This window comes from Thermobia domestica, chromosome 15 (assembly GCF_964235325.1).
Source record: "Thermobia domestica chromosome 15, izTheDome1.hap1.1, whole genome shotgun sequence".
In the NCBI taxonomy this organism is placed as follows: domain Eukaryota; kingdom Metazoa; phylum Arthropoda; class Insecta; order Zygentoma; family Lepismatidae; genus Thermobia; species Thermobia domestica.
This window is the reverse complement of record NC_137468.1, coordinates 23,634,582-23,661,788: the sequence shown is the minus strand read 5'-3', so window position 1 is coordinate 23,661,788 and position 27,207 is coordinate 23,634,582. Positions and strand designations below refer to the sequence as shown.

Here is a 27,207-nt window from a genome sequence, read left to right as displayed (position 1 = left end):
TGACCAGAATGTAAAATAAAATTCCTCACTCCAGTGTCTTTATATCGGCAAGCTGTGAAAGTGTATTCCTTTTCTTTAAGTTCTAAAAAGTATGCAACTTGTGTTGTTTAAATTTTCGTATATTTAATATACCTATGGATACGTTTTGGTGCCGCAATTGAGTATTGTCATCAATTCCTACTAATCAGAGAAATTTTAATTTGCGCGTGACTTATTACATCTGGTAACTTACATTTCAGACCACAGCGTACTGCGTGGAGAAAGAAAACTTTAAAATCTCTGGTAACAAAATGACCAGTGAAAATGATAGGGCTGTTTTGAATAGCATCTTTAACCCTTTACTTCCTATTGGTGAGCAAATAACTTTATTCGACGAGCAAGGAGAAGACCTGGAAGGTAAGTTTTTTTTTTTATTGTATAGGCAAAATTTAAGATTTATATCACGCAGTATCATATACATAATTTGTCAAGGGGGGTTAAAGCTCCCAAGTTCATACCATTTTAAATGTTTATATACATATATTAATGTGATATATATTTTTTTAATTTTGTATTTGTAAATTGTTAGAGCACGCGATTTCGTAGTGTATAGATCCTGGTTCTGTTCCCAATTGATCACTAACATTTTCTGGCGTTGACCCACCATCATGAAGGGCCGTGGTATCTCAGTGATAGACCACTCCTCTCTAGTGCGTGTTGTACCTGTTTTGATCCCAGCTCCCGCCAAATGGACCATTGTGTGGGATTTCACGTGTACTGCCGTTTCCTCGCACTTTCTTCATTCTACTATTTCGTTAATTATCATCACCTCCCTTATCCTCCAAGACCTCGCGGATCGTAAAACAGAGATTTTATTCATCATGAAACAATTGTGGAACTACATGAATTAAGAAGTAGTGAACTCGGATTTGGAAAATAAAAAATAATGTCATCTTAAAGCTGATGCACAGATTATGCGTCATCACGTTGAACTACATCTAGCTAGCTTCATGTGTTCCTAGCGACAGTGAGTTAAGTGTTTCGTTCTATCTTTTAACTAATTGAAAATGAAATGAAATTTTTCAGTTTTACGTCCCACGAATATGCCGGTTAGGCTAAAGGAGACGGTGATGATGAGAAATGAATGAAATGGCGGAATGAAGAAAGTGGGAGGAAGCGGGAGAACCCCGAGAAAACCCACGAGCACGGTGTTTGTCTACCACAAAGTCCACACGGCGTAAACTGGGATCGAACCAGGGACCCCAAGCACCGAAGCTGAACGCTCTACCATTGAGCCACCGCACCCCCTGTTAACTAATGGAATTAGTTAGTATTTCAAATCCTTATGACTGTAAAGAAAACTAGAAAGAACGAGACTTGTTTGTTACGTGTCTCCGCTGCAATTCGGCTCACTTCTGTGTATTGAATAAAATTCTTAGCAGGGGCGGCTTTAGGATTTCAATTTTGGGTAGGCCCGCTCCCTCGCTTACGGATACATATACACATTTGATTGATTAATGAGAGTAGGAAATTAATTTTACAGTAGTAGATGCTGTTTGTTAAATAATTAACTAACTAACTAACTCTATGGCCTATGGAACCCGGAGGTTCAGTGCCGCGTTCACAAAAGCTCTCCACTGACTTCTATCCTTAGCTAATTGGATCCAGTTTCTACTTTGTATTCCTATCTCTGAGAGATCCATCTTAATATTATCCTCCCATCTGCGCCTAGGTCTTCCTAATGGTCGTTTTCCTATGGGTCTACCAGTCAAGACTTTGAAAGCGTTTCTACTTTCTTCCATTCTAGCTACATGACCTGCCCACCTAAGCCTCCTAGACTTGACGACCCTAACAATGTTGGGTAAACCGTATAAACTATGTAGTTCCTCGTTATGAAGCTTCCGCCATTCCCCATTCTCGTTCCTCTTGGGCCCGAATATTCTTCTCAGGATCCTGTTCTCAAATACTTTCAGTCTATGTTCTTCCCTCAGAGTAAGCGACCATGTTTCGCAACCATACAGAACAACAGGCATGATTATCGTTTTATATATTTTAAGCTTCAAATTCCTCGACAGAATTCGCGACGACAAGAGATTTTGAACCGAATAGTAACACGATATCCCTGCTTTTAGTCGACATTTAATTTCTTCGTGAATATGATTTTCGTCTGTTAATATTGATCCTAAATATTTGAAAGTATCCACTTTATCAAAAGTATTATTTAATATTTTAACGCCTCCACAATTTGCCGTATTACGGTCCCGACGCACTTCCATGTATTTAGTTTTCTCTGCATTTACTTCTAAACCCATGTCCCTGCAAGCGTTTAATAATATCTCTGCATTTATTTCTACTGTTCTCCTATCATCCCCTATTAAATTTACATCATCAGCATATGCCATAACCTGGTGAATGCCGTTCAACTCTAGGCCCTGGTTGCTATCTTTGATTTTCCTTATGGCGTATTCCAGCACAAAGTTAAATAATAATGGCGACAACGCATCTCCTTGTTTCAGGCCATTTTCGACGTGGAAGCTCGTGGACAAAAATTTTCCTACCCGGACTTTACTTTGGGATTCACTTAAATCTACCATTAATATAAATAGTGGAAAATATATTTCCTCTTTATTGTATCTTTTAGCGTTTATATATTTTCCAAAATGTTTGGGTAGGCCCGTGCCTACCCATCCTACCCGTTAAAGCCGCCACTGATCCTTAATGTGGTATCGCAACAGTACGTGAAAAAGTCAGATACCAGCCATGCGGGGAATTTTTCAGCCGGTGACACATGGTCAGTGCACTTGTCTGCGCTCGTTGACATGGCAGTTTATTAGTCCCATGATGCTTTTCTGGTCCCGCCACTGCTGTAGTCATACTAAATTATTTTTTATATATATTATTTGATATATTTATTATATACTATTTGTTATTCTTTAAGTTCTTTTTCATATGGGAAATTTAAATTTGTATCCATCTGCGTGCTTTAGTGTTTCGTTCCATGTTAAATAGTTTTAGGTATTCAGCGCACAACAACTTAAGTATATACAGGACTGATTCTATTAAATTTAATTTGGTTCAGAATATACTTTTGATTTTCTTGAAAAATTGCATATGAAAGATATCTTAAGTAAAACCAGTACCTATAATAACCCAGCCAGGCGGCTGACGTTAGTTGTACACAAGGAAATTAGTTCGCAACTTTGCCGCTCGCAGTAGATCAAACGAGGTATAACTACCTTACTTATGTTCGTATTTAATCATAAATTATTAAAGCCAAGTATTAGTTTATAGTTTGTGTAATTTCAGTGATTTTACTTACCTAAATTGTCAGCATATTCCAAGTTGGACTTCTCCGTTGTGAGCAAGAATTGCGAGCCTATTATGGACTCAAACCATAACGATTTGCGTCAACGCAACGCAAACGTAGGACAATTTCTTTTCTCAACAAAATTTTATCTTGAGTACCTATTGCTTCGACTGTAGCAAGTAAACTACTTACATATGCACTATATATTATTGAGTACAAGTATTAATTTATTTATTATTTTTATTTTACGTTGGTTTTGATTCTATTACGCTTTGCGAATAACTAAACAGTATGGGCCTTATGCAGAGTCGTTTTGACGTATGATTAGCGTAATACTAAAGACTTGACTACTGCAGGAAACATGTTAGTCGAACTCTTTAGTATGGCCCTAATCACACGTCAGAACGACTCTGCATAAGTCACTGTCTCTTTGTCATGTATATGTGAATTTGTTTTATATTTTCATGCAGTGGCGCACCCACGGGCGATCCACTGAGTCCGGACTCCTCAAGCTTCCTAAATCAACATACATTTTTACATTTTTTCGATAAAACTATACTCGTTTAACAGGGAAATGATTGATGTAGCTTGAAAACTTGATCTTGCACTTCATCTGTAGGGTCTAGTCTTTCTCTTATAAAAGCAATCTATCATTCTTTTTCTGAAAATATAGGTGAAAGTATTTTACAATTACTTATCATCTTTTCATGTGCAAAATAATACTTGTTTAATATTACATAGACGTAATGGCTTGTAGTACAGGATCTCCCCGAAACTTGGACACCTCCCACCGACGAAAGATTTTGATTGCGCGCCTGTTCTCATGTAACATATTCTTGTGTTTTTAATATATTTATTATATGTCTCCCCATATAGCGACACGTCATCGTCGAAAAGGAGTGGAGCTGAGAAGGCGGCTATATTTTTTCATGCATGTATCTCCCTTCATCTCCATGTTCTTGCACCCTCTCTCTCTCTCTCTCTCTCTCTCTCTCTCTCTCTCTCTCTATATATATATATATATATATATATATATATATATATATATATATATATATATATATATATATATATATATATATATATATATATATTGTGGTATTACTTACCACACATTTATTAATTAACATTTTATTTACAACATTATGTTAACTTTTAAATAATAACATTTTGCAGCTTGCATTATATTAAATTTATCACACTTAATTACCTTAACCTTAATGTTTTATAATATGCAATTTTTGTAATATAAACATTAATTAAAATAAAATTAAAATTATATATAATTATTAACTTAAAAAACAAGTAATACCACAAAATATATATATATATATATATATATATATATATATATATATATATATATATATATATATATATATATATATATATATATATATATACATGGGCGGCGATTAGGGAGGCAAAGGGGGGCAGTTGCCCCCACTTTTTTTTTAAATTACCCATTAATGTATATAGTTTAATATGGAAATATATAGTTTTGTATGTATTATTGGTTCATAGAATAAAAATGGTGCCATAAAATATTTGTCGTTCCATGAGTACGTAGTGGTTGTCTTCCCGTGGAATTAAGAAAGCTACTAGGGATGCGCACGAGACGAGTCGAGACAGGATTTTCCTGGCAAAATTCGAGTCGAGACATGGCTCTTCCAATAGAAAAATATACATTTTTCGAGTCGAGACATCACTTTTACACCACATTTTCGAGACGAGACAGCAACAAATCTTGTCTTGTGCGCATCCCTAAAAGCTACAGGAATTGCGTTTGAATTGCCACTAAAAATGGCCCAAAAATTAACCTATTGGAGTGCCACAATTCGAGCGTACTTTCATTTCTTCTTGCAAGGGCTCGATATGTTAGTCAGCCGCTCTGGAACTAATTGAGATAACATTTCGTAAGAAAAGAAGTCGTTCACAAGTTATTCTTTAATTGCACAAAAATCGACAGTTACTAAAATGTATTTTCTTCTTTGTAAATATTAAGGAATATTTTGATTTGATTTTTTTCAGTTTAACATCCTGTTCAGCAGCGAAGTTATATGAGACGTGGTGTTAATGATCAACGTGGAGTCCAAACCACGTGAGCTCCCTCGAATCCCCGGAATCGAGCCCGGATCTCCCACGTCAAAAGGCGTGTACGCTAACCGCTTAGCCACGAAGGAGCTCAGTGAGGAATATTAATTTTGCAGTGTAATATACGAATTTAGGGGTGTACATATACAGTTTTGTATATACAGTTAAATTTAGTGAATTCAGCATAATTCTAGGTTTTAGAATTATTTTGTATAACTGAAATGTGGAGTGACTCTAAGTATTGCTGAGTTTTGATATATTCCAAGAAAGTGAAAACCGTACTTAATGGCAACGAACATGTTTCGGGAAGTTGCAAAAGTATTTCTTTAAATGTCGTAGCATATGCTTGTAGTATTCACTGTCATTCTAAGAGTAATAACACATATAATAGCATGCGTGGAATTAAAAATCGTGGAAGTTGTTGAAACTGGAAGTTGTTCATTAATTTCCAGTTTCAATATAACCTACAAAACAAGCCTCATTATTCATTACTATGATTATTTGATTAATATTATCCTTTCTGTTTATTTGTTTTGCAAATTTGTTATTAAATAGGACCCTAATCTGATCACACAATTTTCCAGACAGGTATTCATGAGCAAGGAATATAATCTCTTCTTACACCTTCGTTGTTTAAGAGTACAAAGGGCTAGTATCTACTTGCGTTGCTCTTGTCAATTTACTTAATAAATATGAAACAAGATATACGGTATTTTAACTGAAAAAGACAGTATCCTAATAGTTATACAACCTTTCGTCAAACAAAGTGTTACAAGCAACCAGGAAAACTAACATTGATATCAAATATTCAGATCATGTCTTGCCCCCCCCCACTTTTAACATCCAACCGCCGCCACTGTATATATATATATATATATATATATATATATATATATATATATATATATATATATATATATATATATATATATATATAAGAGCAGTGGCGTATTTAGGGGGGTGGCTTCCGGGCTTAAGCCCCCCCCCCGAAATTTTACTTAGTATAGTAAAGTCAATGAAATATCTTGCAGAATTTTCACATTTCCAGGCAAAGCCCCCCGAAAGTAAGCAAAGCCACTCCCGAAACAAAATCGTAAATACGCCACTGTATAAGAGTAAGAAACTAATAATAGCTCGCACACGGTGTTTATCCACCGCACAGCTTACTTGGTGCGAGCTAAAAACGAACTTGGGACCTCATACACCATAAGTGAATGATCTACCACTGATCTGTTGCAGCCCCTACAGAGATTCAAAATAAATAAGATCAACAATCAAATAATATGAATTTGAGATTGTCTTTGAACAAATTATAGATACATGTAAATAGCTATAGTTCACTTACCCCTTCGTAAAAAAAAAAAAAAAAAAAAAAAAAATGCTCTTTAGGTTAAACGACACAGTGGTTACCGAAAGTGAATAATGATTAAATTAATTTTTTGTGTTTTCCCATTGGGAATCAAACCTGGGACCATGTGTGCCAGCGCTAGCCACTAGACCAGCGAGGAGGGCTTATTTCCTCTTTCAGTTCAGTTCAGTACATTACATCTCATTGTGAAAAGTTCTTGGTGTGGATTAGGAACCCAATACACTTGCTTTAGTATTTGTTTGTATTTTCTCCGTTTATTTGAGCTCCTCAATAGTCAGTATTGCGATGGATCAGTTTTTACAAATCTTTCTTCCCTAACTATCTACAATATCGTATAAACAATAATTATGCACTTTCGCATACTGTCTATGCAGGGCAAAGGCAGACATCGATTTCAGGAACATTTATGACGTGGACCAATAATATTGCGTTTTATTTTTTTTTTTTTTCGCGAGAGAGATTTCGGATGTTATTTCTTTCCTTGCTACAATATCTACAAATGTTGAAAAATTTTTGAAAAATCATTTTAAGGTACATTTTATATGAATACTTGCATTTAAATATTTTGAATTTAAATATTAAATCCGTATTTTATTTGAAATAGTCATTGACACACACAAGTATAAGGATGTGTTGTAAGTCTTGAAATGTTCTGGTACACAATGTACACTCATGTCCAAAATGATTGTCGCATATCTATAACCGTCTTCTTGTAAGAATATAATTTGATAAACTTTTGCAGGGTACTTTCAATACTGATACTATATGTACAATCGGGAAATGTATATTTGTGGTAAATTTCATAGGAAAAGAATTATAAATACGAAAATTAGAATGAGTAAAACAAAATGTTTCTAAATGGACAAGAAAGTTTTATTTTCGTTTTATTGTTCTTATTTACTGTCTTTTGACATGAAAATTTGCCACATATATGTTTTTGTCGATTATACATACACTAACATAAGAAATACCGGTCGAATTCGTTATCAAATTATATTCCTACAACCAGAGACGTATGCAGGGGGTGGGTCCTGGGGGTCCGGACCCCTCCGAAATTTCGACTTTTGTGTAAATTTAGCCTAATTTTAGGGGCAATTTTAGGAATTTTATTATAAAATACCCTCATATTGAGTTTGCCCCCCCCCCCCGAAATAAATTCCTGCGTACGTTACTGCCTACAACAACATTTTTATAGACATGCGACAATAATTTAGGACATGAGTGTATCTGTATGTATTACAGTACAATGAAAGGAGGTTAACATTTAAAGTATAGACACTCTACAGTAGGGATGGCCACGAAATTCCGGTTCCGGCGGAACCGGTTCTCGGAGATCCGGTTTTCAGAACTGGTTCCGGACCTGGATCCGAAAACCCGGTTCCAGAACCGGATCTTAGGAGCCGGTTCCATACTTGAATCCGAAAATCCGGTTCCAGAACCGGATCTTAGGAACCGGTTCTAGACCTGGATCCGAAAGCCCCCAAAGACCCGTAAAGGAGGCACAAATTTCACCTTCAAAACACTGCAAAGAGGACCATGCGCTTGTGGCCTCCCCGCCCAGCCTCGCTTGTGCCCCCAGAAAATTGATCCACCAGTGGGTGTTTAGCCAAATGAGTTGGCCAGTTTGCCTGTTTAACCATTAAGTTTGCCAGTTACCCAGTTAATTTAGCCAAATGAGACAAGCGGCCGCCGCCTGGGCGCCTGCCTGTCGCTTCCACCATTTCATCTAGCACACTGTTCACAGCCTTCCAGCAGCTCGGGTTTAGCGTAGGGATCGTCACAAAGTTTTGGTTCCAGAGCTGGATCCGAAAACCCGGTTCCAGAATCGGATCTTGAGAACCGGTTCCAGATATGGATCCGAAGAACCGGTTCCAGACCTGGATCTGAAGAACCGGTTCCAGACCTGGATCCGAAAAACCGGTTCCAGACCTGGATCCGAAAAACAATTTCCGGAACCGGATCTTCTACAACCGGATCCATTCAGACCCGAAAACCGGTTCCAACAGGAACCGGTTCTGGCCATCCCTACTCTACAGCCACCTTCCTGTCTGTTCCTCGATTCCACGTCGATACCACTCTTGTCCATAGAAACAAAGAAGTGAGTCATTACTGTTTCTATCTCTTGCTAGTTGGTGAAGCATGTGATTTCAGAAACTGTACTATGGACCGAAGCACGTAATAATTCGAAGAGGCAATGCCATCGTGACGACTGCTGATCAGTTTGATGCCATTAAGTTCGTGCATTTTGTTTTGCGTTTGTCGAGTCGAGTGTGGTTTTGCGCTATCCTGTTGCAGTAGAGCGCGCTTTCGGTTCACCAATACAGAATATTTTTGGCGTAGTGTAGTATGCATCCGCCTTCAATTGTTTGGAATAAAGGCTAACAGTTGTTAGAAACGAACTTGAAGTGAATTACCTCCATATAGTTCCACCGTAGTTCAGAGCATGACTTTATGCACGAAACGGCTCACGACTGGTTCTTGAAGTTAGCTCTTTCCCGACCACTATTTTGTAAAATCAGATTTTGGTAGTGTTGCCACGAGATGAGACAAGACGAGATATATCACGAGACGTCTCGTCTCGTCTCGTGGAAACACTAGATTTCGGAGAAACACTGACTTTTCGTCGCACATGACAACCCGTTTCAGGAGACGCATATCATGCGGACTTTGCATCAGTTGTCTTCACACAGTTATTCTTCTCTGGGCATAAGCGGCACCTCTTGATAGTTTTCCCGACTTCATGAAGGTGACGCGCTACAGTGACTGGGACATACCAAGTTGATTTGATTTGACAATTGTTGTGTACTGGTAGATGGATTTCCCTCAATCGTGTGTCGTATGGTCTCAGAATCAGCTACCCTGAGGCAACCACCTCTTGGGCGGTCTTTTATAACCTGCACGAAATTTCTGGAACCAACGAGTTGCTGTGCTGTGATTCATTGCACCTCCCCCTTTCACGCGATAAAAATTTTGGGTTGCTGTCGTAGCGTTATGCCCGAGTTCGAACTCATATTTAACAGTTCATGTATCAAACATAGTTCAGCATTCATTGTCATTGTCAGTGGCTTCCAGGGGCGGATTAAAGGAGGGGGCGAGGGGGGCGATTGCCCCCCCAAGAGCCCTCTAAAATATTAAAATTACACACACTGCCGCTTGTAGCTTACCGCCACAAGAACGAAAGTTTGGGATCGTTCTTGCGTTATTTCTATTTAAAAATAGTCTCTATACGGCATGACGCGTTTACGCTAACGATAACTCGAGTCATAATATCAGATAAATCTCAGGAAGAAGGACGGTGTTACTTGAGGCTAGAGCATCTGGAAAACTATTCATGGCTGGTTCTTTCCCATAAGGAGAGGGATCTTTTTTGTAAATATTGCTCATTTTTTGCAACGGGTTTTTTGGGGGCTATCGAAGAAACGTGCCCCTCCAAACTCTTGGGACTGAACATTTGAAGAAATTCGCTACTTTCTACGGTATTTTAGAAACTCACAACAAGGCACAATATCAACACTCTTGAGGTCGGAAAAGCGTTTCTGAAAAACTACTGGGAACCAGTGAAATCAGTCGAGAATCAAATCAACTCGTCAAGAAGACAAGTCATCCAAAATCGCAACAAACTGGAATTAATGTTGCTGAATGTGATATTCCTTGGAAGGCAAGGCATTGCTTTTCAAGGCCACAGGGACGATGCTTATGCGGATAATTGGACCTCAGATGTTGACGGTGGAGAAACTAAGTTCAACGAGGGCAATTTTCGAGAATTGCTCAAATTTAGAATGGCTTGTAGTGACGATCTCTTAAAGAATCACTGGAAGAAAGCATCGAAAAGGACCATTTTTGCCAATAAAACCACACAAAACACCCTCATTAAGGGTTGTGGATGAGAAATCACGTCTGTAAAATTGTCAATCGAGTGCGAGAGGATCAGTTTTATTCTATTATGTTTGATGAGACTAGAGTCGTTTCGCACACATCTCAGCTGTCTTTGATTCTAAGGTACGAACTCATGAGTGAAATAAGAGAAGACTTCTTCGGTTTCATTGATCCTCCGCCAGCAGAGCTGAAAGGTGAGGACATTGATTCGAGCTCGGAATCCGAAGACGAACCGCCCGAACTCTCACTGACTGGAGGGAAAATTGGAGAAATTGTTCTATCTTTGCTACGAGATTTCTCATTCGACCCGGAAAACTGCGTTGGTATTGGTACAGATGGTTGCGCCGTCACGACCTCTCAAAGTCGCCGGGCAGTGCAGGAGATCCAGAAGGAGGCTTCAAACGCGCTGCACTGTTCATATTGTACTCACAGCCTCAACTTATCTATCGTCAGAACAGGTCGTCGTCAGAACAGTGCGTAAGGAACTGTCTAGGAACAACGAAAGAGATCATTGCGTTTCTCACCGCATCTCAAAACGTAATACTGCCCTTAAGCTTACGGTTAGTGGCCAGTTGGAGACATTGTGTGAAACGAGATGGGTTGAACGGAACGACGCGGCATTACAATTTCACGTGAAATTTCAATAATATAAGTGAGGTTCTACAGTGTGTTCCAAGTAGTCCGAGTTAGATACAGCAGCCAAGCATGGGTACTTTCTTCTGCCATGCACGACAGCGAGTTTATCGTAACTATTACGTGTCTTCAGGGTGTTCTCACGATAACCCTCCCCTCAATCGACTTTTGCAAAAGACAAATTTAGACATGAACGCAACGTCAGATACCATTCAGGACACTATCGCAGCATTAAACAAGAAGCGTTCAAACAGCAAAGAATTCAAGGCAACTTTCGAAGCAATATCCAGAATGGCTGCTAGTGTCGACGTGCAGATTCAAACTCCTCATCTCATCCAAAGACAAACATCGTACGAACTTCAGGGCAGATGACACGACATCTTACTACTGAAGAACTGTTTACATTCCGTTTATAGAGTCGGTTGTAGAGGACCTCAAAACTCGTCTTGCGCAGGAAGTTTTCAATGTATACGGACTAAACATTTTATTGCCAACACGCGCAACTGACTAAACTCTGAGCAACAACTTCCGCATTCTAGCAGAAAGATTTTACAAAACTATCGGAACTAAAGAAAAAACACTGTTTTCCCTCTTTAGTCTGAATTTGCAATCTGCATTTCTAAATGGAAGAGAATTAAAGAAGAAGGTGAAACTCTATCACGGACTGCGTTGGAGGCCTTGACCACCAGCGACGAAGATCCTCACGTGACTATTCGAAAACTGCTGCGCATACTTGTAACCCTGTGGTACGGATTCCACGTTAATCAGCAGGTCTCATATAGCCTCGCTGCTGAAAGGGACGTTTAACTCAACATCAACTCAACTTGTAACTCTGCATTCGAGCGTGGCCAGTGCAGAACGATCTTAATCCACATTGCACCGACTGAAAACGTGGTTGCGATCTCGTTTTGGCGAAAAGCGGCTGAAGGGACTAGCACTTTTAAATGTCATAGGGACATTGTCGTAGATCGCGACAATATTATATCGAGAGATACGCCTTGGGTGGTATTCGCCGAAAAGCATATTTTGAGTGTAACTTCTAAGTTCTTTTGTCCTTGTGTTTAATTCATTTTACTAAAATACAGAAACGTTATGAGCGTTCTAAAAAAATGTTTAACCTGATACTTTTTCTAGCGAAATATTTAGTAGAGCATAGCCACGACCAGGACTGTAGACAGAATATCTTTTCGGGAGAGGAGGCATTGTCGTGAAAATTCCGTAGCAATTATACCGTTTACTCTCTTATCCTGAATCCGTTTTACCTTTCTTTTTTTTGGGGGGGGGGGATTTCGGAGAACATATCCCACTCCACAACAAAGAGCCCCTCCCAAGACGTTTGGTTTAATCCGCCAATGGTGGCTTCCATGTTAGACTGCTTGCCACTACTTCTTAGGCCAGTTTGACCTTGCACTTATGGTCGACCACGGCGTATACACGCGCTTGCTGTTTGGGTTGTCGAAATATTGCAAGATTTATCTAATCTCCAAATTGACTGAACTACTAATCCATCTGGATTGAATATAAAGTATCATATGGAAGAAATCAAATTTCTAAAGAAATTGATTTGAGAATGCGTATTATAGAGCAGAGCTCTCAATCTATGGTAAGCGTACTACTGGTGGCATGTGCGGCTAATAGTAATATTAATAATTAATATGATTTGAGGGCACGCCAATAGAAAAAGGTTGAGAACACTTGTTATAGAGAAATGTGAGGGAATAGCGCATACCTAAGACTGACAAGATTGTGAAGCTATTCTGTAATGTATAAAGCTCAAAATTTCTTAACATTTTGTAATCCTTTCTGTTTGTACGAAAAGTCAGTAAAATATTTGAATTACTATATTAGGACAAAAAATGTAATAGAATAAACACCCCTCAAATGTACACCGGTGGCTAATGCCGTGAAGTTGGAAAGAATTATATACACATGAACAACTAGGTTCCAAATTGACATTTTATTGAAATACAAATCTACTATTACAACTAAAGCACGGGCTGCTGATACCATATATTGCATGGCAGCGCAACCGGACATTTTTTAAACATGAAACAATTTTTTTACGTATTATAATAGTATTTCAATAAAAATAAACCTTTGCTCTTGAGCGCAATACACTATTGATGCATCCCTTTAAAAAAAACATTTAAAAAAACTAAAGAAAAGAGAGAGATTTACATTTTCAGTTGCAACAAGCGTTGCCACTGGATTCAGTAACATTTGTACCGTGTTATGCAAAAATGAACTACGCGCCAAACTTTGAAAATCCACGTAAATGCGACGATTGGTTCCTGATACGCATTAGAACGTTTTTCACAATCGAAAAGAGAGGAAAACCAACACCTTTCTAAGAGAAGATACATAATTTCACTTTTGATTACGGCTACATTTATGTTGGACATCAACCTTTATACGTAATTTTCTTTAAAGTATGAAAGTGGCGCTTAGTTCGTTTTCGCATGACGCGGTACATTTAGCATAGGGCAGAAAGCTCCTTAACGCAGCTAGGTAAAGCCAAGAAGCCCATAATATAGAATGGCGTGGAAGTAGTCCCCAGTAGTTCAAAAAGGGTAACAACCTAGAAGTTAGGATCTGGAGTAGAGTAATAGGTTGTGAATTAGAATTAGAATATCAAGTATACAAGAACTATGTATTTCTGGCTTCAATACATAGGTAATCACTTGTGTATGTCAGTTAATATTCCTTTGATATAAAGCAATACTCCTATAGCATCTAGGAGCCAGAATCTTAAAGATATACTCTATAAACCATCCCAAACATTCATTCTTCCAGATGGCGGCACACCACTAAATCCTGAAGTGATGGCATTACAAGCAGAAGGTGTGAAAACTGCAGAATCTGGAAACCCGCAGGAGGCAATCAATATATTCACTAAGGTTATCCAACTAGCTCCACATCATCCATCATGTTACAACAATAGAGCTCAGGCATATAGGTTGATTAATGCAATACCAGGTAATGTACTTTGATCTATTTAATACATTTTGCTACCAATGAAAGTAAAATATTATGACAAGCCCATTAAATACAGTATTAGGTGGTCCAAAAAGTATTGAGACATTTGCGTACGAGATGGCGTTAGTGTTCCAAATCTCAGGATATATATGTCGCAGCGTGTGAGGCCTCACGTCATTTGACAGTTGAAACTAGTAGATGTGCAAAAAGTTGGAATTCTTATAGCCAGACGTAAGGTATTGCGCAGTGAAAATGATGAACTTTCCTCTAAACTGTGCTACATTTTAAAATTTATTTCGATGAAGGCGCAAACGCTGCGCAGGTTCACAAAGAAATTTGTGTAGTTTGTGGGAAGATACGTTATCGAAAGCAACAGCCAAAAGATGGTTCAATCGCTCTCGTTCTGGAAATTTCGATGTTGAAGATGTTCCTCACTGCGGGCGACCAATCACCGCAAGAATGGATTATATTCTAGCAAAAGTTGAGGAAGACCAACGTGTAAGCAGTCATAACATTACCATTAATCACCAAACACTGCTAAACCATTCGGAGAAAGGTGGCTACAGAAAGAAGCTCGACATTTGGTTGCCACATGATATGACTCAAAAATATTTACTCGATCGAATTTCTATCCGCGAAACTCTATTGAAACGTAATGAGCTCGAGCTATTTCTAAAGCGGTTTATCATGAGTGATGAAAATTGGGAAAACTACGACAACAATGTGCGATAAAGATCACGGTCGAAACAAGAACCTCCAATGTCTATGTGCGTTTGGTCGAACTGGAAAGACATCGTTCATCAAGAGATGCTGCCGCCGGGCAGCACGATAGATTCAGACATGTACCGTCGACTATAAGCGCAAATGCATCTAGCAATTCAAAAGAAAGATCCAGAACTGGTTAACAGAAAGGGTATCATATACCATATTGGCAATGCCAAACCGCATAAATTTTAAATGACCCATCAGAAATTGAGAGAACTTGGCTAGGACGTTTTTAATGCACCCACCGGACTTTGCACCGTCAGACTATCATTTGCAATGGTCTCTGGGCAATTCCCTAAATTGTGTTAAGTTTAGTTTGAAATGAGGCCTCTAAAAACCACGTGTAACATTTTTTGGAACAGAAACGACGGAAGTTCTTTAGCAACGAGATAATGGTGTTGTCAGACAAATGGCCAAGGAACAAACTGGTGCATACAGGTACAATGACATTCTCAAATCACACTAAATGCTTTCTCAATTTTGATCTCCAAAGCCTCAATACTTTTAAGACAATCTGTTCTAAGGATATGTTCTTTTTTGGAAATGTACATGTCCATTGTTTTTTTTTTTTTTTTACTATAAAATACTTCACAGTTATTTTGTTAGTGAAAACACTTCCTTTCGCTCATGCGTTGATTCTAACTAGTCGAAATTTGCGATTGGATTTCTGTCTGTTACTCGTATGCGTGAAACAATGAACGTCATGCATATACGCCATCTGTCGGTTCTGAAGAAAGTCTACGTCGCTCAGTAAGGAAACGGCTTAGAGAAAGATACGATCCATGTTGTTTTTTTTAATTTTTTTTTTATATATAATAATAAATACCTACGACGTTGTCAATAAAACGAAGAATGAAAAACGTAACAGAACTTAGGGTTTCTTTGAAAAGTATTGTTTATTTGAAGATTATTTGCTTATTTGTTTATAACCAGGGTGCGAATTGGCGGGGGGGATGCCAGGGATTTCCCCCCCTGACAAAAGTCTTTCCCACCCTGGAGAAGAAAAATTTTATCCCTGGCAGGGATAACTTTTCCCCCCTCTGGAGTATTTTTAAATGGACATAAAGATAAGATAGAAAAAGAAAACAATTCTTACTTTGCGTAGCTGACCTAAATATTACTTGAGTGAAAATTTATGAAAGATCTCACATCTCAACTGTTTTGTACTTGTTAGTATATATTTCTATATATATATATATATATGTGTGTGTGTGTGTGTGTGTGTGAGGACTGGGTGCGCATATGGGTGAAATTCATCCCCCCCTGGGAAAATTTTGCAATTCGCACACTGTTTATAACCAATTAATTGAACATCTAAGAACAAGCTTATACTATACTAATTGGCAAGATTATATAACAGCGAGGTTTTCCAGTTCTTTTAAAAGCTATAATGTGTATGATACACGTATAAACATACGAAGGCCGTTGTAATAGTAATTTTATTTAGTACCTTTACGTAAATGGGCATTGTTTGTGGCCTGAATTAATATTTTAATTAATGTTCTGATGTTTGGGTGATCAACCGACCTTACGAAGCGAATTTTATTTATTTATTTTTAAGTCTTAACTATATATAAAACTACATGAGCTGACATAAATTATTGAGCACTTCCTGTAGGGCTACAATGATTAAATTTGGCATGATTGTAGCTTTCCGGAACTAACCCACAGGAAAATTGCCAAAAGTGAATATTTTTAATTTTTAGGGGGTCTAAAGAGTGGATGAAGAATTTCCCCATGTTATTTAAATGGCAATTTTTTTTACCTATAATCTCATGTTTTAGGTAGTTAGAATTGGAAAAAAGTTGAAATTCGGCATGTTTGTACCTTTTCGTTAGCACTACTTAGGTAAATCAGTAAAAATAATTTTAAAAATCCAACTTTAGAGGGGTTTTATAGGGAACTGAAAAACCTTTCCCATGTTATTTATATGGGACATCTTTTACACCCCCAAATTATTGAGCACATCCTGTAGGGCTACAATGATTAAATTTGACATGATTGTAGGTTTTCGGGACAAACCCACAGGAAAGTTGCCAAAAGTGAATATTTTTAATTTTTAGAGGATCTAAAGAGGGGATGAAGAATTTCCCCATGTTATTTAAATGGGCCTTTTTCTGGATCTGTAATCTCATGTTTTAGGTATTTAGAATTGGAATAAAAACTTGAAATTCGGTATGCTTGTACGTATTCGTTAGAGTTACCTGAGTGAATCATCACAAACAAAAATTTCCAACCATAGAGTGTTTTATGGGGAACTGAAAAATCTTTCCGATGTTATTTATATGGGACGTCTTCTACACCCCAAAATGGTTAGACACTTCCGACAGGATTAGAATCATGAAATTTGGCATGATTATAGCCTTCCACGACTAACCAACAGGAAAATTGCCAAAAGTGAATATTTTTAATTTCTTAGGGGTCTAAGGGGGATGAAGAAATTTCCATGCTATTTAAATGGACGTTTTCTTGGGATACAAAATCATATCTTTTAGATAGTTGAAATAGCAAAAGGAACGATAGAATTATGGGTTCAAAAGGTGCGAGGCCGTAGGTCGAGCAAAGAGAGTGTGTGGGGGCGAAGACCCCGGATGGGCAATTCAGAAAATATAAAGAGCAAGTCCACGAAATTCACTGTTGATGCAAAAGCCGATAGATAAGAAATGGAAGTCCTTATGGCCGATAGATAAGGAATGGAATACTCGGGGGTCTGGGGGCGGAGCCCCCAGCTAACCAAAGGCTAGTCAACAATATAAAAGCACAGTGATTTGATAGTAGAGTGCTAATTTCTGATACACAAGTTCGTCGTGAATTCGATAATTATGCATTCAGGGAGGAGATCGATGAAATTTAATCATGCGAAAACATTTCCCGAAGTAAAAATAATCTAAATTCTTCAATGAATTCAATATTATGATGCACAAACTTGAGATGATAATCATGTCTACGAGCTTCCTGAGAATTCTCCAGTGTTGTTATCGAACTACTCTACACATTAACAATATTATTTCACCATAATATCTTTACACTTACTGTCGTTTTCTTTAGACAATGAAACATACTCGTAAACAGGCCGGTAGCCAGCTCAAAAATATAGGGGGCCCGGCTGAAGTTAGGGGGGAGGGCGATCCAACCATATTATAGTTCATTTGCAAGCCTACAGTGAAAATTTTAGGGGGAAAGCAAAAATTTAGGGGGGCGGCCCCCTAGACCTCCTGGATACCGGCCTGCTCGTAAATTATTTATATTAGCCCATGTGAACACTTAGATCGACTGAAGTGTTTTTAACACGAGTTAACATTCAAACCAACAAATAGATAGATATGATAGCACTAATTCCAATTGGCTGATTACTGAATGAAATGAAATATTTAGTTTTATGTTCCAAGAATGTGCCCTGTAGCCTAAGGAAAACAGATGATCAATGAAAGTGAATGATTATAAAATAATTGGTGGAATGTTCATGTGGGAGGAAACGTCAGAATTACGAGAAAATCCACGGACAGGATGTTGTCCACAATAACATCTCATGGCCTGAGATCGATCCAGGGACATCTTGCACCAGAGGTGAGTACTCCGTCACAGACCTACCGTTTTCCCTAATTACGAAGGTTCGTGATACTGTATGTCATGATGAGTCATGTAAACAATATTCTGTTCCAGTGAGTGAAGCAATAACCTATTTACACTTACGAAACCTTTTAGAGCTGAACTTTTCAAATATTTGCTTTTATGTTTTTTTTTTCCCTTCTGGACCTCTGAAGAAAACGTACAAAACACAGTACTTTCACGATCTAATATTTTCCGAGTGTACCACCATATACCAAATATTACTCACACTCAGAGACTACGAGAAAAATATTATAAATATGAGTCGTCCAGTTCCGAAACGGCTATTGTCCATTTACAGAAAATCCCAGAAAACCGAGAAAAACTGTAGGATCGATACGTTTTGTAAAACTGGAAATATTTGAGGATATTCAGCCTTTTCATATGAACACATCGAAGTATTCCCAGTTCTACAAAACATGCAGATCCTAATTTTTTTTTAAAAATAAAGTTTTCTGATCTTCTGCACACAAGAGCCGTTTTGAAACTGGAAGACTCATATGTTCGTATGTTCAGAACACAAATTTATGTAAGGTAGAGGTCTGCACGGGCCGGAATTTTTAGCCTGGGCCCGGCCCGGCCCGTGAATTTATAAAGTGAGGCCCGACCCGAGTCCGAAATATGTTTTAGCATTTAAGCCTCCGCCTGAGCTCGCGTGACAATCAAATGAGCCCGAAATAAGCCCGTACAGAAACTTAACGCAAAATTGTATTTTTATTTACAGCAATTAGAGGTTTAATTTTGCAGTTGTTCTTTAAAATTTTTCCAGAAAGAACGGTCCAATAAATATCGTTGTACAGTATATTTAGAAAGTGAGGCCCGAAAAGACCTGAGAAATATGGTTGTATATTTGAAAATTTACGGCCCGAGCCTGGCCCGGGCCCGAAGTGATATATTTGTAGGCCCGTGTCTGGCCCGAGCCGGTGCAGACCTCTAATATGAGGTGGTTGAAAAAGAAAGTTGAAGTTTCAAAGTAATAACAAATCTAATACATAATGAAAAAAATGAAATGAAATCTTTAAGTTTTACGTCCCACGGTTATGCCGGTAAGGCTAAAGGAGACGGTGATTATGACAAATGAATGAAATAGTGGAATGAAGAAAGTGGGAGGAAACGGGAGAACCCCGAGAAAACCCACGAGCACGGTGTTTGTCCACCACAAAGTACACACGGCGCGAGATTGGATCGAACCAGGGACCCCAAGCACTGGAGGTGAACGCTCTACCACTGAGCCACAGCGCCCCCCCCTAATACATAATGAATTCGTGGCATTCATAATGTATGATCTACTAATATTCTACTTGTTCAGGCTTGAAAAATCCCGAGCGTCAGGTAGACATGGCGAATGGAAATACAAGACTGGTTCCTAGATAATTTAAATACAAAATATGTAGGTCTAAGTATCAAATTTGTATTATTGTGGTGCCTAGTTTAGAGGACTCACGCCTAGATCAGAAGAAAAATTTTCGACCACTGCTTTTGTTCACGATGTTTTTTCGCCAGCTTAACCATGTCTGTCTGTCTCTGTTTACAATAGCTCTCATCAACTACAATTGACTGCTGTGGCTACGACAGAGTATTTTCCAGTGGAATGTGATTTTTATGTTATATTAATCAGATTTTTTTTTTAAAGGAATATTATATACGGTTCTATAAAAGAGCTATCAAGAAACAAAATAAACTGAATTTGCTGAAAGTGATACAAGTCTGTTAAACACTATACAATAATGAAGAGAAGTTAGAGTTGAACCATAATTAACAGTACGAAAGTTTGATGTTGTAAGAATGTAGTGCAAAACAGGCAAGAAGTAGGAAATTGTAAGAACTCCTGCGGGAAAGCTGGGACAACTACCTTGATAATTGAACCATTTACTCTTTTCGTTGACAGAAGCTCTTATGGACTTGGAGCGTGCCATTGAGTTAAGTAATGGGACGGGATATGCAGCTCGCCAAGCATTTTGCCAACGAGGTCTCATTCATCGGAAAGAAGGCAGAGATGAGGAGGCAGCAGCTGATTTCGAAAAAGCTGCTAAACTTGGAAGTGAATTTGCTAAAGTTCAGGTAAAAATAGTACATTTCATTTCCTCATAGGCTGTTTTCTACGATTTTTTTTCTTGGTTATTATCTCGTTGCTTACCTATCAATTTCGAATCAGACAAATGACATTATGCAATATAGAAAGTAGTGAATTCTAAGACTTAAGAAACCCAAAGGTTTATGGTCGCAGAAACAATCCTATTCCCACCAAGTACACTTTCCTAAGGCTAAGAACATGTTGGAGAATTTCATCTCATCATTCACCTCCCACAGAAATTAATTAACTCTAACCAGCAGCGGCGTTGTAATTTCGTCACAAAGTCACATGCCTTCCTAATATTCCGAAGAAAAATATTTATAACTCGTTATAAAATTTATTCCTGTATACGAATGAGGAAGACCCAACACAAATTTTAGTTATTTCAATATGAACCCTGCAACCTTGATTGATGCCCATGAGAGATATGGCAACATAACATAAGTCACAGTGAGTCAATCTTACCATTTGTTTGTCTGTTTTGGGCTGGTTCTTTCTAGCATCTGCACTTTAAACACCTTTAATACAGGAGCGTCATTTCAGATTTTGCTTGGGGGGGCAAAACCCCTCGATATAAGTAAAATTTCGCGTTTTTCACTCATTTACTACTACTCTATTGATAAAATCTATATTAATCTCAAACTCAGGGGGGGCAAATGCTCCTCCCTGCCCCCCTAAATGACGCCCCTGCTTTAATATAAACATGCATTTGTAGAAAGGGTGGTACTCAGAGGAAAGTAGTTTCTGCTTCTCGCGGGAAAAAGACTGACAATTGTTTCAAGACGAGAGCTCCGAATAGACTTACGAAGAGTGATTGCATTGCGAAGCATATATGAAGGAAAACTAAAAATACTTTATTAATAGACTACGATTTCCGGATTTAATAACACTTATACGTATTATTTGTTTATTTATTGAAGTTTTTAAGGAGCGAATGAATATTCTTGAGCTACATGTTAAACTGTTTTACCTTTTAAATATTACTGTAAAAGCATATATACAAAGGTACAGATAAATATGGAACTGTTGCCCTTATACTGCAATTCAAATAAATAGCCGTAAAATACAAATTGAAGAACAGCAAAATGTCGAAAAATAAAATTTGAAATTTTACAAACAATAAATAGGCTATATGAACAGAAATTTTCTTGTTTATACTAGCTTAAAGGTCAGAACTATCGTGGTTTTGAGTTTATTATCAGTCATGTAGGCAGTATAACGCGATGAACACTCACGGTAGTTCAGTAAATTCGGTCTCCACTAAACTTGAGAAATTTCATGCATATTTTGGAGCTTTCTCGTGGAAATATATGAGAATAGCACATGCACCTTCGGCATGGAGGAAATCCTCCCTGCTGGTGTACTGGCTAGCGAGTACCTCTTTTGTGTACATGGACCCGGATTCGATTCCTGTTGGGAAAACAGAACATTGAATATCACAATCTTTCATTAATCATCCGTCTCCTTTAGCCTAACAAAAAACATAACTATGGACATTGAACCATAAACTTCATTTTCATTTCATCTTCGCCATGGAATATCAGGGTTCAATTCCAGGTAGAAACATGTGATTCAGATTTTACATTAAATAGTTGGGTCTACGTTTTAATGCTGAAAACGAATGGTCGAATGTAGGTATTTTATGTATACATACACTCACTCACACTATTTTCATCTGAATTTTCTGCATTCAAAATAGAAATAGTGCTATTCTCTAAATTACTTCTTCACAGCGTAGAAAGAGAACAAACATAATGACTTTGATGGATGGTCAAGTTTCAAATAATAATATTTCAAAGACACAGATCACTTAGCTCCATAGTACTTTCGAAGGTCCATGTTCCGTTAAGGGGGTCCAAAACTACACTGGACTCCCTTAAGCTAACCTAACCTGACCTAACCTAATAGAACCTAATATAACGTTATATTATGTAATCAAACGAAAATCAATAGAAAAAAGTGGTGTCAAAGACACTGGACCCCCTTAACAAAACATTGACCCTTTCGAAGTATCAGATCTAAAATTTTTGATGTTGTACTTCATTTTTCTTTTAACTTCACTGTTGTGTAAAAAACTTCGAATTAACTAGTAATACTTAAATTTTTTTATTACGGATTACAGGAGAAAGTGCATTAGAATACTGTGTAGTCTTCATAACTCTAAACAGTACGTACATGTAATAGAAAATAAGCAACGAAACCATTATTGCTGGAAATTTCTTTTGGTATGAATATTATTTTCGGAAATTACTGAAAAACGTTATCAATGGTGATGTGCTATTTCTTATTTAAACGTGATCTAAAAATTACTGTTATTACTAATTGTAGCACCCAATACGTTGACCTATTGTACACGGTTGTTAAAATCATGTTTAATTAAAAGCTCTAATTATCTATATTTAACACTTTTTTGTTTGTTTGTTTGTTTAAGTTTACCCACCAAGCGCCCCAAACTCAAAGCTATATGCAATCATTCAAGGACTTGGCTGTATACAACAATCCCGTAGATAGCGACATCTATTAACGATAAGCAGAAAAGCGATAGCGCAAGTGGAGACATCTATTAACGACAAGTAGAAAAACGATAGCGCAAGTGGCGACACCTATTAGGGTGATGCACTGAAACGTTTGGCGTTTATTGTAAGGGATTTTCGTTGTACCCCTTATCTTTCTGCAACCGACATTACAAATGTTTTAAGCAAGGTTGCATAACAATCAAGGATAGTATGACACACAGACAGGCGTATTATCTTTTTATAATCAGAATTTTACCATTTTTTTTATTTTTATAAAGTAGCTCGGAAATTTATCCTTTAATGTACGTATTTGATTTGTGTAACATCTTACATCTGGACATTTCATGCCACTGTTATAGCAAGTAGGCATAATTTGAATAACAGTTTCATTGTTCTTTGAATCCCTATTGTTCTATAATGCTTCCTTGGACTTATTTTCTCTCATTATGGCTATGTATTTTTTTATTAAGTCACAGACGGTCTAAACTCCAGGTCTCCATCTTAGAGCCTGTATCCTTTAAGCTTTTTCTTGTAGAACTGAGGACGAAATAAAAGATGAAAGCTATATTTAAGAAAAAAATCACCAGGAGCGATAGAATACTCCAGACAGCAACTTTTTGTTTTGTATTGTGCTTTTTTGTGGATTATGTGTGTGTGTGATCAGTTTAACCTCATGTAACCAATTATCCCAATTATTAAGTGTTTACGAATGTACTCGTTCATTTTTATTTATAATGAAATAATTTGTAATAATAATAATACTATTACCACTGCACAGGTAATATCATTTCATTCATCATATTTGTCTCAGAATTAAAATCATTAAGATGTTTTTACATGGAAAGAAACAACCTTCCTCTTCTATCCTACGGAGTCAGAAGGTTCGAGTGCGTAACATTAACAACAGACTTGAGTATTATCAATTAAAAATAGACTTGAGTATTATCAATTATTTTCTGCTATTTTCTGTGCGTATTTCAAAATTTAATAAAAATATTATTTGTTTACTGTATTTAGAGTTGAATATTATTAATCAATCAAGAATTGCAAGATACCACACTTTAAAAATACTATTCTCTCAGTATAGCCCCAATCAGTAATGCGTTTTTTAAAAATGAATTTCTTCTTCCAGGCTATACAATTGAACCCTTACGCAGCAATGTGCAACAAAATGCTTCATGATGTGTTCAGCAAATTGCAGAAGGGCGAAGTCGAAAGTAAATGAACTTCATTAAAAAAAAAAAAAAAAAAAATCACTTAGAAAAGCTACTTTTATATTCTGTAAAAATACGAAGTGATACTTTGCACAAAACAATGTCACCATTTTGAATTGCACCCACTTAACTATCACGTTCAAAAATTATACAACATAATTTATCCTCGCTTCTCAGTGTAAAAATATAATTTAAAAATTTTGTAGCGATTGGAAAGATCAACATTGTAATTTAATTTGCGTGAAAATATACACACAAATCTTCCAGACATCAAAGCCGACAAAGGGTTATAGCTAGACATACAAGAGTTAAAAAAATAATAATAAATAAATGATCCACGGCTTCCTTTGTTCTGCATTTTTTTTATTTATTTAATTTCAATCTTTAAATTACAAAATAACTGTTCTTTCAATGGAAAGATCAAACCGTGACGCGATAGATTTTTCAGTCCGAACGATTGATTTGTAGAATTAATGCAGCAATGTTCAATGATGTGTAAGTTTAATAGCATCAGTAACAACTGCTGAAAATATGAAGTTGGATTTTGTTTCAGGGAATTATCTTATATAAGCAACTGAAGTATAAATTAGCTTCTGTTAGTCACATGTTTCACGAACTAAAGTCACATTTCATATGGAAGCTCAGATCGAAAACAAGTGCAGTATTTTAACGAATTTATAGAGATCTTTAAAATTTGAAGAGGAATTTTTACGCTATTCCCAAACCTCTGTTTCAAACATATTGACATGAGTTACAAGTAAATACAAAACGAGATTAATATAATTAAATTTTACTACTGTACTAGCCTACAACATATCCGCAATTGCATTCACACAACACTTATTAGGCTCTTTCAAAACAAAATATTTGAATTTCATAGAAAAATGTTTCTCGAACTGATACGATGATAGCGTACTTTTATACCAAAGCAAAAATATGGCTTTTTATTCTTTTACGTCTATTTCTTTGCTCAAGGTAGTATTTCTTTCTCTCTTGTAAGTTTGAATTCAGGCAACCCAGAAAACACAAATAACAAGATACACTGATACGGCCCCCATGCCGTAAACATCGCCAACACCTAGTGGTCCACTTGCCAGTAAATGTCGATCGTCGATATAGCGACGTGTCGAAGGATTACCGATAGTGTGCCGGGCAGCAGGGTTTCGTCGAGTCGAAACAGATACCTAGAGTCGGGGTGTTGAGGTTACCACTGCGTAACAGCGAAGACTTCATTTTGGTCTGCGCTCTTTCGATCCGTCACGGAGTATTACGAAGGGATCAACACGAACTATCTCCAGTCATATGCATGCGGTTATTATTATATAGGTCCCTTATTTTTTCCTGACGAATCGTTCCTAACGTTAGCTCCGGGGATCAAGAGTAACCTCTGCATTATGAAGTGAAAAATCTTGAGATGAGTGTGTATAATTATGAATTTAGATGGCAATTGTCGCCGATCATTTGAAATTGAATATGGGAGAACTATGAAATAAAGTAAATAGACACGCGTCATTTTGTTATAAAATTACAGGGCGAACGCACTTTATCTGATCCCAAACGATTATCGTCGAATGTACACCGTTAAAGGAGCACTCTGATTGGTCAAATTAAAAGAACCTCAATAATTTATCCATCCTCAAGCATTTTTTTTTAATCGCCTTCGTGGCGAAGTCGAATGAACACGCGTCTAATAATCATAAGATGGGTGGTTCGCGCCCACTCCGGAGAAATTCTTTTGTAGACTCACCTTAATGGAAACACATCATGCATATAGGCAATTTAATATATTTGGGGGGAGTAATTTTGTGATTCATTGGTGTTTCGTCGCGTCTCTGCCGCTGGTGGTACAATTTTCAAAACAGAAGTGGAGCCACCGTGGATCGTCGCTGCAGGTTCGCCAATTTTTGGAGAGATGTCGCTAGTTACCCATCGGTGATTCACCGGCGCTTATGGCATGGGGTTGTTAAATTTGAATTCAGGCAACCCAGAAAACACAAATAATAAAATATACACTGTTAAGGCGGTTAGACAACCACAATAACACAAATGGCACGTTGTGTTGCATAACTGACATTGTATGCAAATAATACACTGTAGTTTGAAACCCAATTAAGATAGCCAATTCCGGACCAAATTTATGAATCGTATTCTATAAAAAGAAATTTCTTAATTTTAGAATTTACTATATCAAACTAAATTTAGTAGTTGAATATAGAAATCATTAAAAAAAAAGAAAGAAATTTATCGTTATTTACTCCGAAAAGCATTTTTGAATGATAACACAAAATATCCCACGCCGAAAAGTGGGCTCCTGCTTCTTTATTGTCTTTCTTTTCTTTAAAAAAAAAATGGATGTAGCTAGCCAGATGACTTTTAGTTAATGTGTTTCCTATCGTTGTTTTTGGTTTTCTAGCTCATAGTTCTTTACTCGTAATTTAAAGAGTTTTCAAACTGCATCATGGTACCGATTAATACCGAAAATTCCGTATTAAAAAAAAGAAAAAAACTTGGGATGAATCAGTAAACAATATGACTACACGGGAACTAAAGGTATCCATGTAGGATTCTCAATCAAGCGAGGGTTGTAATATTTTTGAACGTGACTTAGAAATGAAACTTTCGTTAACAGTGTATATTCATTGTAATTTGATTACACAGGTATATGGACATCTATAATATATACACATATATGTTAGTTAATGTTACTGTAACATGTTACGTAAGAAAAATGTTAACTAGGCTCAAAAATTTTCAATAAAATCTGTTTCTAAAATAAAATAGCGTATTGATTCAAG

General features: G+C 37.2%; 1 protein-coding gene across 1 annotated transcript; it reads left to right on the top strand.

The window, feature by feature from the left end:
* The first annotated feature begins 9 nt into the window (after positions 1–9).
* On the top strand, positions 10–27,207 carry LOC145672116 (tetratricopeptide repeat protein 36). Its single transcript, XM_081741394.1, has 4 exons — positions 10–396; positions 14,052–14,234; positions 20,497–20,669; positions 24,331–27,207. The coding sequence occupies exons 1-4, from the start codon at positions 291–293 to the stop codon at positions 24,421–24,423; spliced, it is 555 nt and encodes a 184-aa protein (XP_081597520.1). The 5' UTR covers positions 10–290; the 3' UTR covers positions 24,424–27,207.